This window comes from Anabrus simplex, chromosome 3 (genome assembly GCF_040414725.1).
Source record: "Anabrus simplex isolate iqAnaSimp1 chromosome 3, ASM4041472v1, whole genome shotgun sequence".
NCBI lineage: Eukaryota > Metazoa > Arthropoda > Insecta > Orthoptera > Tettigoniidae > Anabrus > Anabrus simplex.
In genome coordinates, this window is record NC_090267.1 from 129436233 (window position 1) to 129451373 (window position 15141).

The 15141-nt window shown below is 43.7% G+C and overlaps 1 protein-coding gene across 3 annotated transcripts in view; it reads right to left on the bottom strand.

Annotated features, from left to right (window-relative positions):
* Positions 1 to 621: 621 nt before the first annotated feature.
* The window catches only part of LOC136867099 (protein Loquacious), a 29482-nt gene continuing 14962 nt past the window's right edge, over positions 622 to 15141 (bottom strand). For all 3 annotated transcript variants that reach the window (XM_067144200.2, XM_067144202.2, XM_067144201.2), the window contains one exon: positions 622 to 2042. In XM_067144200.2, coding sequence (XP_067000301.1) covers positions 991 to 1965 — 975 coding nt within the window. In that variant the 5' untranslated portion in view covers positions 1966 to 2042 and the 3' untranslated portion in view covers positions 622 to 990. The remainder of the gene's footprint in view (positions 2043 to 15141) is intronic.

The following is a 15141-nucleotide window of genomic DNA, read 5'->3' on the forward strand; positions in this document are numbered from 1 at the left end:
ACAGTTACTAATATATTTTCTTATTCCTCTTCTTCTTCTGTTTACCCTCCAGGGTTGGCTTTTCCCTCGGACTCAGCGAGGGATCCCACCTCTACCGCCTCAAGGGCAGTGTCCTGGAGCTTCAGACTCTTGGTCGGAGGATACAACTGGGGAGGATGACCAGTGCCTCGCCCAGGCGGCCTCACCTGCCATGCTTAACAGGGGCCTTGTGGGGGGATGGGAAGATTGGAAGGGATAGACAAGGAAGAGGGAAGGAAGCGGCCGTGGCCTTAAGTTAGGTACCATCCCGGCATTTGCCTGGAGAAGTGGGAAACCACGGAAAAACCACTTCCAGGATGGCTGAGGTGGGAATCGAACACACCTCTACTCAGTTGACCTTCCGAGGCCGAGTGGACCCCGTTCCAGCCCTCGTACCACTTTTCAAATTTCGTGGCATAGCCGGGAATCGAACCCGGGCCTCCGGGGGTGGCAGCTAATCACACTAACCACTACACCATAGAGGCGGATACTAATATTTTTTAAGTATACAAAACTAAATTACTACCACACATCTTTCCAAAACTGCAAGCTATGCCTCAACCATTTCAAGTTCCTTGAATAGTACTGTGCTTCCATACGAAGAGTATTGTATAATAAATCCTAACATCGTTGGTTATTACATACTTTGAGAAAATTAACAGATTATTATGAGAAAACTCCTCACCTCCACCCTCAATCAGCCATACTCTGAGCCCTTTGAATACAGTCTGTTTGAAAGTGGAAAAACATGTGGCACAATATTTTATCCAAAAGATAAACTGAAAGAAGTAACAAAAACTTTTAATGTGTAAACTGATTTAATAAAGCTCCATAGTTGAAAGTAAGAATAATTCCAGTTTGCATTTCTTAACTACGTATAACTTACGTTTGAATTATTTTTGTAAAACCTTTGTAATCAGTTCATAACTGTCTATGTTGATTGTGATAAGGATCACAGCTTTCACGACCACTTCATGATTTTGTGATGATCTTAAGATACTCAAGGGCACAGTGAGCAGCAGAGAACTGGGCCTCCTTGGAAGTGGCGCCTTGGCCATAACAGACAGCGACAGGAAGAGAAGAAATTTGTACCAAACACTGGAAGTCCCCGCAGAAAGACTTCTCGTTAATATCGACGTACGTAACTTCGAAATGCTGTTCTGCTGCTATTTCCTGCAAATATTGCACACTGTTGAAGTCGAGACTATTAAATGGTATCCTCTGCAATCCAATAAGTTTCTCTCCTTTTTCCTTTCCCATATCACGATAAAATTGACAAATCTCTTCACTTAGCGATCCTGTCAGTGTTGATACTTTATTCTCTTTCAGACTACTGTAGTGTAATTCCAAATCTTTGAGCCGTTGTCCCAACTCATCCAGTCCAGGACCAGAATGTACTGTTGCAAATAGCATCTCATCTAGTTTATCACACATCCTTTGTGCAGCCATCTTTTTCGCCTTCTTCTTTGAGCTTCCTATTCCAGTTTCCGTAAGGCCCAGTACGTAGCAAGTAATGGTGAACAGACGATTTTGTGGTGGATCTTCACCCACCAATGCGTAATAAGGAGGAGGCCATCGGCGAGATGCGCACAGTTCCTGTAATCCACCCACTGGATTTCCAGAAATTTCCTCTTGTTCGTCAAAAGTAAGTGCTTCGTTCTTGACTTCTCCAATTTCCTCCGAATTGGCATCTATGTAGTAGCCTTTCCTTTCAGGGTCGTTCATCATTTTACGAAGCATAGCTTCGGCTGCAGAATTCCTAGCCTTCTGTTTGGAACGTCCAGTGCCTACTGCAGTCATACCGTCCACTGTTACTTTGTAACTGAAAATAGGGCTATGGTGTTCACCTTCTATCTGCAGCAGTTCAAATTTTGGCAGTGTTCCACATTTTGCACAAACCTCATTCAAGATTCTCAGAGGATTGTTCCTCAGTAGTGCTAGAGTCATGTTGAATTGCTCGCAAAGCTTACGTGGCTGAAATCACTCAGGTGTTCTCTGCAGTGACAGAAGTCTGTGAACGTTACCTGCGAAGAAAAACAATGTTTTAATACATGGCTGTATAATTAACAAAATTTAGAAAAACTGCGTATTAGTGATAGTACAATTATTAATAAGCTGTCTCGTTGCAGTTGCCATAGTGTCCAACGTAGAGTCGCGGCCAAATATATTAGCATTGCACATCATAATAGCTGGCATGTTCAAACATAATACCAATATAAATGGTCCGTTATTGGACATTATAAATTTTCCAGCTAGCTCATTCTTGGTTGCCAGCGTTTCGCCCTCGTGTGCTAGGGTGGGCTCATCAGTTGGTACCTAGCACACCTACCAATAGCCTACGCAGTGGCCTCCACGGTATGCACTAGCCAGCGTATTGGTAGGTGTGCTAGGTACCAACTGATGAGCCCACCCTAGCACACGAGGGCGAAACGCTGGCAACCAAGAATGAGCTAGCTGGAAAATTTATAATGTCCAATAACGGACCATTTATATTGGTATTATAAATTTGCTCATTCAGGACAAATATTTCAGATTCCCTATGGGAATCAACATCTATATCATCTGATGGCCAAGCAGGCATCAATTTTTAGTGATGAGACAAAGTCTCTTAGTGCATTGGCACTGCCGGTGGCTCCAGTTAGCCTACGCAGTGGCCTCCACGGTATGCACTAGCCAGCGTATTGGTAGGTGTGCTAGGTACCAACTGATGAGCCCACCCTAGCACACGAGGGCGAAACGCTGGCAACCAAGAATGAGCTAGCTGGAAAATTTATAATGTCCAATAACGGACCATTTATATTGGTATTATAAATTTGCTCATTCAGGACAAATATTTCAGATTCCCTTTGGGAATCAACACCTATATCATGTTCAAACATATCTGGTGGAGAGCCTTGTCCATAATATTCCTGAATTTCTACAAGTCCAAATCTGCTAAGGGGACGAAATATGGGCCCCCCTACCTTAAGTGTGACAGATGGAGCAAGCTGAGGAATGTGGTGAGTCTTCCAATTATAGTGATTAAACTGCATCTCTCTGAACTGATAAATATACACTATTTCATAGAAGAAATAATAGTGACTTGAAAGGATTAGTTGGGTTTGTAATACAGGGCTTTACAGTTTACAGTACCAACACCTGCCAGTTCATGCTGTGGTTATCTGTTATCATGCAGATACATCAAATTGAAGCTCATCCACTTAGGTTAAAGACGTCAATAGTTAGTTAGTAGAGCTTTTGCATTCATGTTCCTCCATGGGTAAAGACCTATTAGGATATAATTATTTTTTTACGTACTGTGTGAGGTGCTGCTGTGCCGCATGTCAAGAGTTTCCAGAAAGCTCAGCATCACCAGGGCCGTTAATTGGGTTAGCACAATCATTTCCGGTGTGTTTTCCTTTGAGTGCCAAACATTAGAAATTGTCCACTTCGAAACTAAGGCAACAAGTTTATGTTTCATAGTTCTCATACGAGTGAATAAATTGACGAAATTCGCACCTTAATTTATTTTTAAACCTATAAAATGGTATTATAAATATAATTTTAACAGTATTATCATGTATTTCCACCTATCAGTGAAGTAAAATATAAGAGAAAACATTATTTGACTAAGTGAAATTTCTGAATAATCAGCTTGTTGTTTTGACTAAGTGAAATTTCTGAATAATCAGCTTGTTGTTCTCTTTTACTCTGGGGCTGTTCATCTTTTCTAGTAGAATATACGGTGCGCCATAATTATATCAAACAATTCAGGGATGCTCTTCTTGTTATGTAAGGAACGATGGTGCGATCGGGTTTAAGGAAAATGAGGTTAATTTGTTACTTCAGAGCGCGTGATCCAAATTGACGGACTCGCCGTATTTACTCTGTCAAAACGCAAATCGCTGTCCGCTGCTGTGCTTCAGAGGATGGAAGGGAAGTGGGGTGGTGAAATTGATTGTTTTAAGAAGAAGTACAACTAGGTAAAAATAGGGAATGATCGGTGCGGATGTACAAGTTTCTCGTTCTTTAGCACAATCGCTTCCCAACCCCCATAGGCGGTATACGGTTTGTTCTGTCGATATTGGCTTACTACGTTTTCGGTATAAATAGGTAAGAATGGCTCCGTTTCGGTACACCAACGAACAAATGGCTGATATGTTCCTAGCCTGTGCCGCAGTAAATGTCAACGAGAGGAAGGCCGCGCTGATTAACGTCGTGCGGCACCCTAATCGCCGCCAACCTCATCAGTCAACCTTCGTGTCCATTGGCAAGTGATTGCATGAAGGAAGGAGAAAGAAAATCTTCATGTGACAGTAGTGTTCACATTTTAGCATCGGTTTAGTGACAATATTTGGGCCACCGTTGTTGGTGACTATTTACTTGGGCCGTATGTCCTTCCACCTCGCCTGAACAGTTTCTTGGTAAAATCACTACATGGATTATTGGAAAATGTTCCTCTGGGTATTCGGCTGCAAATGTGGCAGTGTCATGGTGGCGCTTCACCGCATTTCATTCGCTGTGTCACGCAGCAAAATTATCATCATCCAGGGAGAGATGGCTAGGCCGCGGTGGGTCAGTTAAATATCTTCCACGCTCGGCCGATGGACTTTTCTTGTTAGATCATAGCAGAAGGAGTAAATATTGAAGATTTACTATTATCAAACCATTGGACGTATTGTCTCTTTCGTTCAGTATTTCATTCTTTTCATATTATTGTGAGTAAATGAATGCACGTTCGTGTGGCGGCACGATGCATTTTCGCTCATGTTAATAAAGAACGTTACTGAGACAAACGAGAGGAAAACATTATGATGATAATGCTTGTTGTTTAAAGGGCCCTAACATCTAGCTCATCGGTTCCTAATGATACGAGGTGGAACGAAATGAATTACAATATTTTAAAATGTATATCCACTGACTAGAATTTAAAAAGGAAAGAAGAAATGATCGGGTGCATTCCTTGACTAACAAATGTGTATTAATTACTGTGTGTCCGATTACAGCTGTTTTTTTTTTTTGTTTGCTAGTTGCTTTACGTTGCACCGACACAGATAGGTCTTATGGCGGCGATGAGACAGGAAAGGGCTAGGAGTGGGAAGGAAGCGGCCGTGGCCTTAATTGAGGTACAGCCTGGTGTGAAAATTGGAAACCACGGAAAACCATTTTCAGGGATGCCGGCAGTGAGGTTCGAACCCACTATCTCCCGAATACTGGATACTGGCCGCACTTAAGCGACTGCAGCTATCGAGCTCGGTACGGCTGTTTAATAAACAGACTGTGGATATTGCCTGTAAGAGATCAGGACAATTCTGCGCGAGGCGAAGAAACTTGTACATTCTCTATCTCCGTCTATCATACACCCACTTCCCCTCCCTTCCCTGAAGCACAGCAGCAGGCAGCGGTTTGCGCTCTGGCACACCAAGTACGGCGAGTTCACCAATTTGAATCGCACGCCAGGAAATAATAAAGTACTCATTTTCATGAAAAGAAAAAATGTTCTCCGCCAATCCGATTGTGCCTTCGTTCTTTATATAACAGTAACAGCATCCCTGATTTTTTGTCGGAATAATTTAGATGCAGCCGGTATGTGATGGGTAGTTGTTGGCGAAGCGTTTTCATACGTTCAACAGTGATTTTCCCTATGATGTTGATTTATCATGTTAAATTACCGTCACCGGTATAATATGGACATGGTATTTTCGTGTTAGCCAATACCAGCAGTGTCCGACTTATTGGCTGAATGGTCAGCGTTGAGGCCTTCGGTTCAGAGGGTCCCGGATTCGGCCGGGCCGGGGATTTTAATCGCCTCTGATTCTTCTGGCCTTGGGACTGGGCGTTTGTGTTTGTCGCAACACTTTTCTCTTCATATTCAGACAATACACTACACTACCAACCACCACAGAAACACGCAATAGTGATTACATCCCTCCATATAGGGTTGGCGACAGGAAGGACATCCAGCCGTAGAACAGGGCCAAATCCACATGTGCTATACAGTTCATACCCGCGACCCCACAAGTGTGGGAAAAGCCGTAGAAAAAGAAGCCAATACCAGGAGTCCGGCCACTTCGGCCGCCATGTTTCTTTTTATGTTACGGTCTGAGTAACAAACCCAGACAAGAACAAACAAACCCAGTGGCGCTACAGACCTGAAATGCCTTGGCCCAACAAGCAACCAATGCTCAGCCCGAAGCCTGCAGATTAGGTGACGCGAGGTCAGCGCAACGAATCCTCTCGGTCGTTATTCTTGGCTTTCTAGACCGGGGCTGCTATCTCACCATCGACAAATAGCATCTCAATTTATTGCTGAGTGAACCTCAAACTACCCTTCAGATCCAGGTAAAAACCTGGCAGGTTGACAGACAGGCATCCTACCCTAGGACCACGGGCTCGATCAGGATGGTAGTATACCAAGTGAAATTGAATCAAGGTGCAATAAAGCTAATGCAGCGAGCTCGCAGTTACGATCAAAGGTGTTCTGTAAGAAAGAAGCGAGTTCTCGGACGAAATTATCTTCACAGCGGGCAGTTCTCAGATTGGCTTTCCTGTTTGGGAGTGCAAGCTGGTGGACTCAGGATATTACAGTCATAAGTACGTAAGAAATAGCAGAGTCCGTCTCTGTGGTGTAGTGGTTAGTGTAATTAGCTGTCACCCCCGGAGGCCAGCGTTCGATTCCGGCTCTGTCACGAAATTTGAAAATTGGTACGAACTTCGAAAGGGCCTCAAAGGCGTAAACGTAAGTTCAACAGATATCCTAGAAAGGGACGTCTTTAGGCACAAAGTAGACAATTGGGAAGCTACATCAGAGCAACCACAACAAAAGCAGTACAGACCAAAGTAGTCGGCAGAACGTAAACAAGCCTTCTCAGAAAGAATGAAAGCTTATTGGAACAACAAGAACCCACAGAATTGAATGAGTTATTTGCTTAACGTCTTCCAATATTGAGAGAATTCGCTGCTACTACTACTACTACTACTACTACTAATAATAATAATAATAATAATAATAATAATAATAATTATAATTATAATGTTATTTGTTTTACGTCCCACTAACTACTCTTTTACAGTTTTCGGAGACGCCGAGGTGTCGGAATTTAGTCCCGCAGGAGTTCTTTTACGTGCCAGTAAATCTACCGACACGAACCCACTATCTCACGAATGCAAGCTCACAGCTGAGCGCCCCTAACCGCACCGCCAACTCGCCCGGTAGCCATAATAATATGATAGATTTTACATTTCACTAACCACTTTTACTACGGTTTTTTGGAGAAGCCGAGGTGCCGGAATGTTGTTCCACAGCAGTATTTTTACAATACTGTAAATCTGTCGACACTGGGCTGACGTATTTGAGTGCAGTAAAATACTATCGTACTGAACCAGGATCGAACCTGTTAACCTGGGCTCAGACAACCAGTGCTTTAACCGTCTGAGCCAGCAGCCCAGCTATCTACTATATGTAAATGAAGATGTGTATTAAGACGGACATAAACATCTCCATCCCCCGAGTTATAGGAATTAATCAAACGGGGAAAATCCCCGGTCCGGCCGGAAATCGAACTCCGGGCTTTCTAAACCGAAGACGGCTGATCCATTCAACCAACTAGCCGAACTCTCACCAACCACAATATTACAAGCCAATTCACGAGCTGAACAGGGATTAATAGTTTATCCAATTCGTGAAGTGTGCAAGAAAATTCAGTGTCACGATAAATTAAGTTTAACATATAAGCAAGAACTCTACGATGTTCTCTCAAGAAGACTACACTTGCGAATTTCTACTGCGTATTTTCTAAAGGTCTTGTCCGGGCTGTCGTGGAGTGGACACGAAGGTCGTTCCCATAGCAAGCTAGCGGAAGTGGCACCCCGATAACAGAGAGGGCTGGAAGAACCTGAAGGAGTCTTTTCCCAGGACGACGCACCATATCGCAGTTCCCATACCCGGAATGTGCAGACAGACACTCGGAGTACGCCTCCGGACCAAACCAGATAACCATGAATTGAGTGTGGGTGTCATCTCAGTCAAACATTTTCTTAAAGTCCATTCGCAGTTCCCAAATACCGACTGATAAAGCGCTTTCCATTTTTCATGCTATCCCTTGCTTGTTGCCTTCCGAAGTTAACTCTCTCAAACAATTGAAAAGTAAGTCTTATAAAATAACTTGTAGGGTGTTACCAACTGCAGATTCACCGAGCAAGTGTTCGCGCGGCTTGGGTCACGTAGCTATCAGCTTGCATTCGGGAGATAGTGGGTTCGCACACCACTGTCGGCAACCCTGAAGATGGTTTTCCGTGGTTTCCCATTTTCACACCAGGGCTGTAACTTAGTTAAGGCCACGGTCGCTTCCTTCTAATTCCTAGCACATTCATATCCCAATGTCGCCATAAGACCTATGTTACCGAACGACGTAAAGCAAATTGTAAAAAATCACCAGCCTTCGATAGGAAGGGGCTTATATCAGTCTTGAAAAATTCCATTCTTGAAAGTAAGATAAAATGTGTTTCAAATCACTATTTAGTTATGATGGTGGTGGTTGTTGTGATTGTTTCCAAAGGAAGTACAACTGGGCAATCACACTCTCTTAACACTAATCAGGACCGGCTCCATGGATAAATGGTTAGCGTGCTGGCCTTTGGTCACAGAGGTCCCGGGTTCGATTCCCGGCAGGGTCGGGAATTTTAACCATCATTGGTTAATTTCGCTGGTACGGGTGCTGGGTTTATGTGTTGTCCTCATCATTATTTTACCTTCATCACCACGCGCAAGTCGCCTACGGGAGGCAAATCAAAAGACCTGTACCTGGCGAGCCGAACATGGCACTAAAAGCCATACGCCATAAAACACTAATCAGAAGATAAAAACTAAGACCGAGCTAGTTGGCCGTGCGGTTAGGGTCTCGCATCTGTGAGGTTGCATTTGGGAACCGCACTGTCACCAGTCCTGAAGATAGTTTTCCGTGGTTTCCCATTTTCACACCAAACAAAGGCCATGACCGCATCCTTCCCGCTCTTAGTCCTTTTCTAGCTCATCGTCGCCGTAAGACCTATCTGTGTGGGTGCGACGTAAAGCAACTTATAATTAAAAAAGAAAAAAACGAAGAGGTCTAATTCTTCGAAACGAACCGATAGATGGGGGGTACAAACTGACAAATGCAGTGGTGGTTGGTGATTCTCCGGCAAATACTGATTACGGCTTATAATTTTACACCTTAAACTACACATATCTTAATTATAGACCGTTATGGCTTTTAGCGTTCAGTATACAAGACTCCATGTATTTACTAGACACCTCGACAATCCTCTATTTTCTAGCTCTGTGCCCTCGTTTAGTTCCATAGCTCTGATCTTTAAATCATTAGAAACTGAACCTAAACATCGTCGTCTTGGTCTCCCTCTACTGCTCCTACTCTCCATGATCGAGTCCATTATTCTCCTTGGTACCTATCCTCCTCCACTGATCTCAAATGACCCCACCACTGAAGTCTATTTATGCCTAGCGCTTCATCCGTCCTTTATCTCCTCATTCCGAGAACCTTCCTGCCGTTGCTCTCTCTTGTTTGTACTAGATATCACTATAGCTACTTTCATGTCTGTTACTTCTAGCTTATGAAAAGCTGCGTCCACCCAGATTTCACTCCCGTACAGGAAAGTTGGGTCTGAAAATAGACCGGTGTAAAAATAGTTTCGTCCAAGAGCGGACTTGTTTCTTACAGAATACTATTCATGGCAACTACAGCTCTCAGCACCTTGATTCAATCTCACTTACTATACTACCATCCTGGGAGAATGTATGTTGTGTATTCAGCCTGAAGGCTGGGTTGATCGTCCACAGCTACACTACCAGCTGCCACAGATAGCCTCACTGAAGAGCCACACTACGGAACTGAGGAGGTAGTTTCCCGTTGCTTTCCTCACTGGGCCAGAAGTTATTATGTATCAGTCTGCGAGGCCCACCGAAATGCATGCACCAACCGACCCTACGAACGTTATTTTCACACCATTCATACCAGGGACTGGCTGCATGAGGAACGTTATTACTACCATCGCACATACCTGTCACTTTCATACCGTCAAAGCCAAGGATGAGCACTGAAGAAAGGTCAATGAAAGTAACAAATTTATTCTAGCCCATACCAGAAGACATAGTGCACTGTTAATACTACATCCCGCCAGCAAAGGCATGATACACACTCTACATACTGGAAATGATCTAGCTATCCAGCTTTTTATTCCCAAATTGACATTCAGATTTCTTAAGCTTATTCTCTATTTTCATCATTTTAGTTTTGGAAATGTTAATATTTTCATATCACACTGCACCTATTTTCAAGTTCCAAGATATTAGATCGCAAGCTTTCTGCACAGTCATTAAAACAAAATCGTCGGGATAGGTCAAACTCCACTTTGAGGAAAGGCCTCTCACAGCACTTTAGAAAAAAGTGCGAGATATGTTCCTATCATTTCCAAATTTCAGATTCATATGTATATGGCTAGTTAAGCACTACCGCGTGAGTTAGCCGTGCGGTTAGGGGCGCGCAGCTGTGAGCTTGCATCCGAAAGATAGTGGGTTCGAACCCCACTCTCGGTAGCCTCGAAGATTATTTTCCGTGGGTTCCCATTTTCACACCTTAGTTAAGGCCACGGCCGCTTCCTTCCCACTCCTAAGCCTTTCTATCCCATCGTCACCATAAGACCTGTCGGTGCGATGTAGAGCAAATTGTAAAACTTATGCAGCATCTTAATGCAAGATTACTGTCGCAATGCACTGCATGGTGTTGAAAGTAAGGCTAATGTAAAAAAAAAAATCTTTTGAAAAAACAATAAGAATTATAGCAAGGCCAGATTTTTTTACCAAAATAAAAATAGATGCCAAGTTAAAACAAGATTAATACAAGCTACAAATATCAATTATTTTATTAACTGCATCTGCACCGAATGTGCTAAATTTTTGTTGGTAAATATTTGAGGAAAGCAACGGGAAACTACCTCACTCCTCATTTCCCTAGAACGCCTCTTCAGTGACGCCTAGGCTATTTATGACAGCTGTTGGCGGAGGTGCAGAGGATCAAACCAGCCTTCGGGCTGAGTACCCAACATACAACATACAAATATTTGAGTATCCATATTCAGTTTGTAAGAAAACCAGAAGGAGAAATGTGCAGCAAGAAATGGCAACCCTCAATGGTCACACTGGGATCCCTCATCTCATGAAGATTTTTGTTTTCATAACAAATTGGGTAGCACGGGGATCATAACCTTACTCTTCTACGTAAATTAAGTTGATGGCGCTGTGGAAACAACGTCAAACCAGCAGCTCCATTGTTTCAGTGCGTTCCAATCAGCAGGGAGTTAAATCGATTGCGGGGTTGGTCAGACCCCAGTGTGCCTCTTCTGGTTGAGTTTATACGAGTATATTATGGTGAGTGTGATATTGGTGGATCGACGTAGCATTGATGCCACTGCAAACAAAACGTAGGCCTACCAACTTTCAAAAGTCAAAAATCAGGAGGGTTCTTTTTTTTTCTTTTTGCAGCATTTCTCGATATGTTACGACTACACTCTACACTAACTCTTTGGAGTTGAATGGAGGTGAAGTTTCCGTCGACCGAGCCCGATAGCTGCAGTCGCTTAAGTGCGGCCAGTATCCAGTAGTCGGGAGATAGTAGGTCCGAACCCTACTGTCGGCAGCCCTGAAAATGATTTTCCGTGATTTCCCATTTTCACACCAGGCAAATGCTGGGGCTGTACCTTAAGGCCACGGCCGCTTCCTTCCCACTCCTAGCCCTTTCCTGTCCCATCGTCGCCGTAAGACCTATCTGTGTCGGTGCGACGTAAAACAACTAGCAAAAAAAAAAAAAAAAAGTTTGCGTCGAACCTTCGCGAACGGACCATGTCATTGTGGTTAAAGATCCAAAACGGCGCGAACGGACGATGTCATAGAAGCTAGTGATTCAACATGGTGGGTCAAGTATGAGGGGATACAGTTAGGTCCCCGGCATTCTTCATATTGAATTGTTTGCTTATATTAATGAGAATTAATCAGTTCTTGCATATTATTCTAACAGAAATTATTTCTTCTTCTTAATCTGTTTAGCCTCCAGGGTCAGTTTTTCTCTCGACTCAGCGAGGGATCCCACCTCTACCGACTCAAGGGCAGTATCCTGGAGCTCCAAACTCTGGGTCGGGGGATACAACTGGGGAGGATGACCAGTACCAGTACCACGCCCAGGCGGCCTCACCTGCTATGCTGAACAGAGCCTTGTGGGGGGGATGGGAAGATTGGAAGGGATAGACAACGAAGTGGGAAGGAAGCGGTCGTGGCCTTAAGTTAGGTACCATCCCGGCATTTGCCTGGAGAAGAAGTGGGAAACCACGGAAAACCACTTCCACGATGGCTGAGGTGGGAATTGAACCCACCTCTACTCAGCTGACCTCCCGAGGCTGAGTGGACCCAGTTCCAGCCCTCGTACCACTTTTCAAATTTCGTGGCAGAGCCGGGAATGAAACTCAGGCCTCCGGGGGTGGCAGCTAATCACACTAACCACTACACCACAGAGACGGACCAGAAATTATTTGCGAAATTGTATTTTGGACATTGCGCTTGTAGGTTCGCATTATGCTATGACCTGGCTAATGAACAATTTTGATGTCTCCGCGCAGACGTTCTGCGGTAGCATCAACCAATAAAGGTTAAAATGAACGCGTGCTCCTGTTTACAGCATGACCGGTTTTGTCGCTGACGGCGGTATACTCTGCGCTCTCTTTCACACACACACACACACACACACACACACACACACACACACACACACACACACACACACACACACACACACATTCTCTGTTTAGTCTGGGTCGCTCTATTGTAATTTACGAGTAAGACAATACAGAGACCACATACCGTTACTATGTTTGATAAGTCTGTTGCCGAACAGTCTCAGTATGTGACGTAAAAAATACAGCTTAGTATTAATAGACTCCGGCCGCGCGGTGTAGGGGGCAACGCGTCCGCCTGTCACCCGGCGGCCCCGGGTTCGATTCTCGGCAGAAACTGGGGTTTTTAATTTTAATGATTAATATCCTTGGCCTGGCGACTGGGTGTTTGTGACGTCCTGAATCTTGCTTTTCTCACACACAACATTCCACACTACCGCCATTCCAATTAACACGCAGGTTCATACAACATGGTACCAGTAGGGGCAAAAGATCCACATAGGTCGACGCCCCGAACAAATGGCATTAAAAAACAGCTTGATAGAAACCATGTTTTGAGACTAATCACATAATCCATATCAAACTGTTTATTCCCCTAATAATCCTATTAATACAAAAATACACTGTACTGTGAATAATTTGTATGAATGGTTTATATCGTCTTCTGAGCGAAAGGGGAGATATGGTTTAAATGTCGCATGGGGAGAAAAAAAAAAAAAAAGCAAACTCATAGGCAGGCAGCCAGAGGGACCTTGTAAAAACGTCGCACTGAATTAGATACAGACATCAGGGTGAAAACAACGAATGTCGTCTTATAAGATCTGTCACAATAAATTCAAAATTGTTCTCGTAGGACAGAGCGCTAGTTTAAATATAACATCCTCGTAGGACAGAGCGCTAGTTTAAACTAAATATAACATCCTTCAACAATAAACCTCTCCGTGTGGTGGTGGTGGTGGTTTTTTAAAAAGAAATATAAGTCAGAGATGTCAACCTTCAAATGTGGTAGGCCGTAGTGGATTGGTCTGCTTCAGATAAAAAAATGTGAAATAACATTCAGCCGGTATAACACTATCACTGTCAATTTTTGCACTAAAAAGAATAGGGCGTCTTGCTTTGCCATTCGATGCATTCATACTCATGTTCTTTTAGATTTCAAATGGCTTGGACAGTCATAGCAGCCTCCGTTTTAAACTCAAAAATCACACGTATATGTTTCACAAATCACATGCTTCGGTGAAACTTTCAATGGTTCTAGACTTGAAAGTGGTGGTGGTGGTGGTGGTTGTGGTTGTTAATGTTTTATAATAATAATAATAATGTTATTTGTTTTACGTCCCACTAACTACTTTTTAAGGTCTTCGGAGACGCCTGTTAATGTTTTAAGAGGAAGTACAACTAGGCAACCATCCTCTATATAACACTAATCGGAGAGAAAAAATGGAAGGGGTCCGACACTTCGAAAAATGAAGGTATCGGCCAAAGAAAGACAAGGGGCCACGAAGGGCATGAAAATGAAAGACTCCCTACGCCTCCACACGCAATACCGTCGGGGTCGGAAAAGAACAAGAGTTGACCAAGGGAGGTCGGACAGGATAGATGAAAGTGAGGAGCCTTGCACACGTAAGTGGAAACAATGCCAGGGCTCGGATCAAAGAAAGATACGCTCGTCGTTAAAGGTTATAGACAAATGTCATTATCTTATGCTTTCTTCTAGTACCGATTCACAAAGTAAAATCTTTCTCTTTCATATCCGTAGGATACTGGAAAATTTATAATGTCGATTTTGTGAAATCGGTAATAATCAGCACCGCTTCCGTGTTGTCGTAATACACTCTCTATCAAAAAGTAATTGGTTACTTGCCTGCAGTGTTACCCCGCTACAACCTCGTAGTGCCACGTCTTGTGGCTATATCAACAGCCACCCTGTCGGGCAAAATCTCGACGAGTGTGTGCAAAACATCCACTGGAATTCGTCACTATTCCTCTTGCACCATTCTGAGAGCTGGACAAAGGGTCTCAGCCCCTCCTCCAGAGACCTTTCCCGGCGGTCGAATTCGTCCCAAAAATATTCTCTTGGATTGAGGGTAGGGATTCTGGACGAGCCAGTCCAATCTGCGAATAGTCTATTGTTGCCGATGTACCATTTCATAGTAGTCCCGGAAACATGGCATCTAGAATTGCCATCTTGGAAGTACGAGTAACAAGGGTGTATTCTATAAAAACGCCACAATATTGGGAGCATTTCATTATCCAAAATGTTACAATAAATTTGCCCCTGTATTCATGTTGCCATGGACAAACACCAGCGGTCCCACGCGGAAGTACGAGAAATAGCACCACACTACAACTCCTCCTCCACCACCACCGCAGAATTTTCTGTCTGACACGATATTCCGGCAGAAGCTGTTCCCTGAGTAAACACCA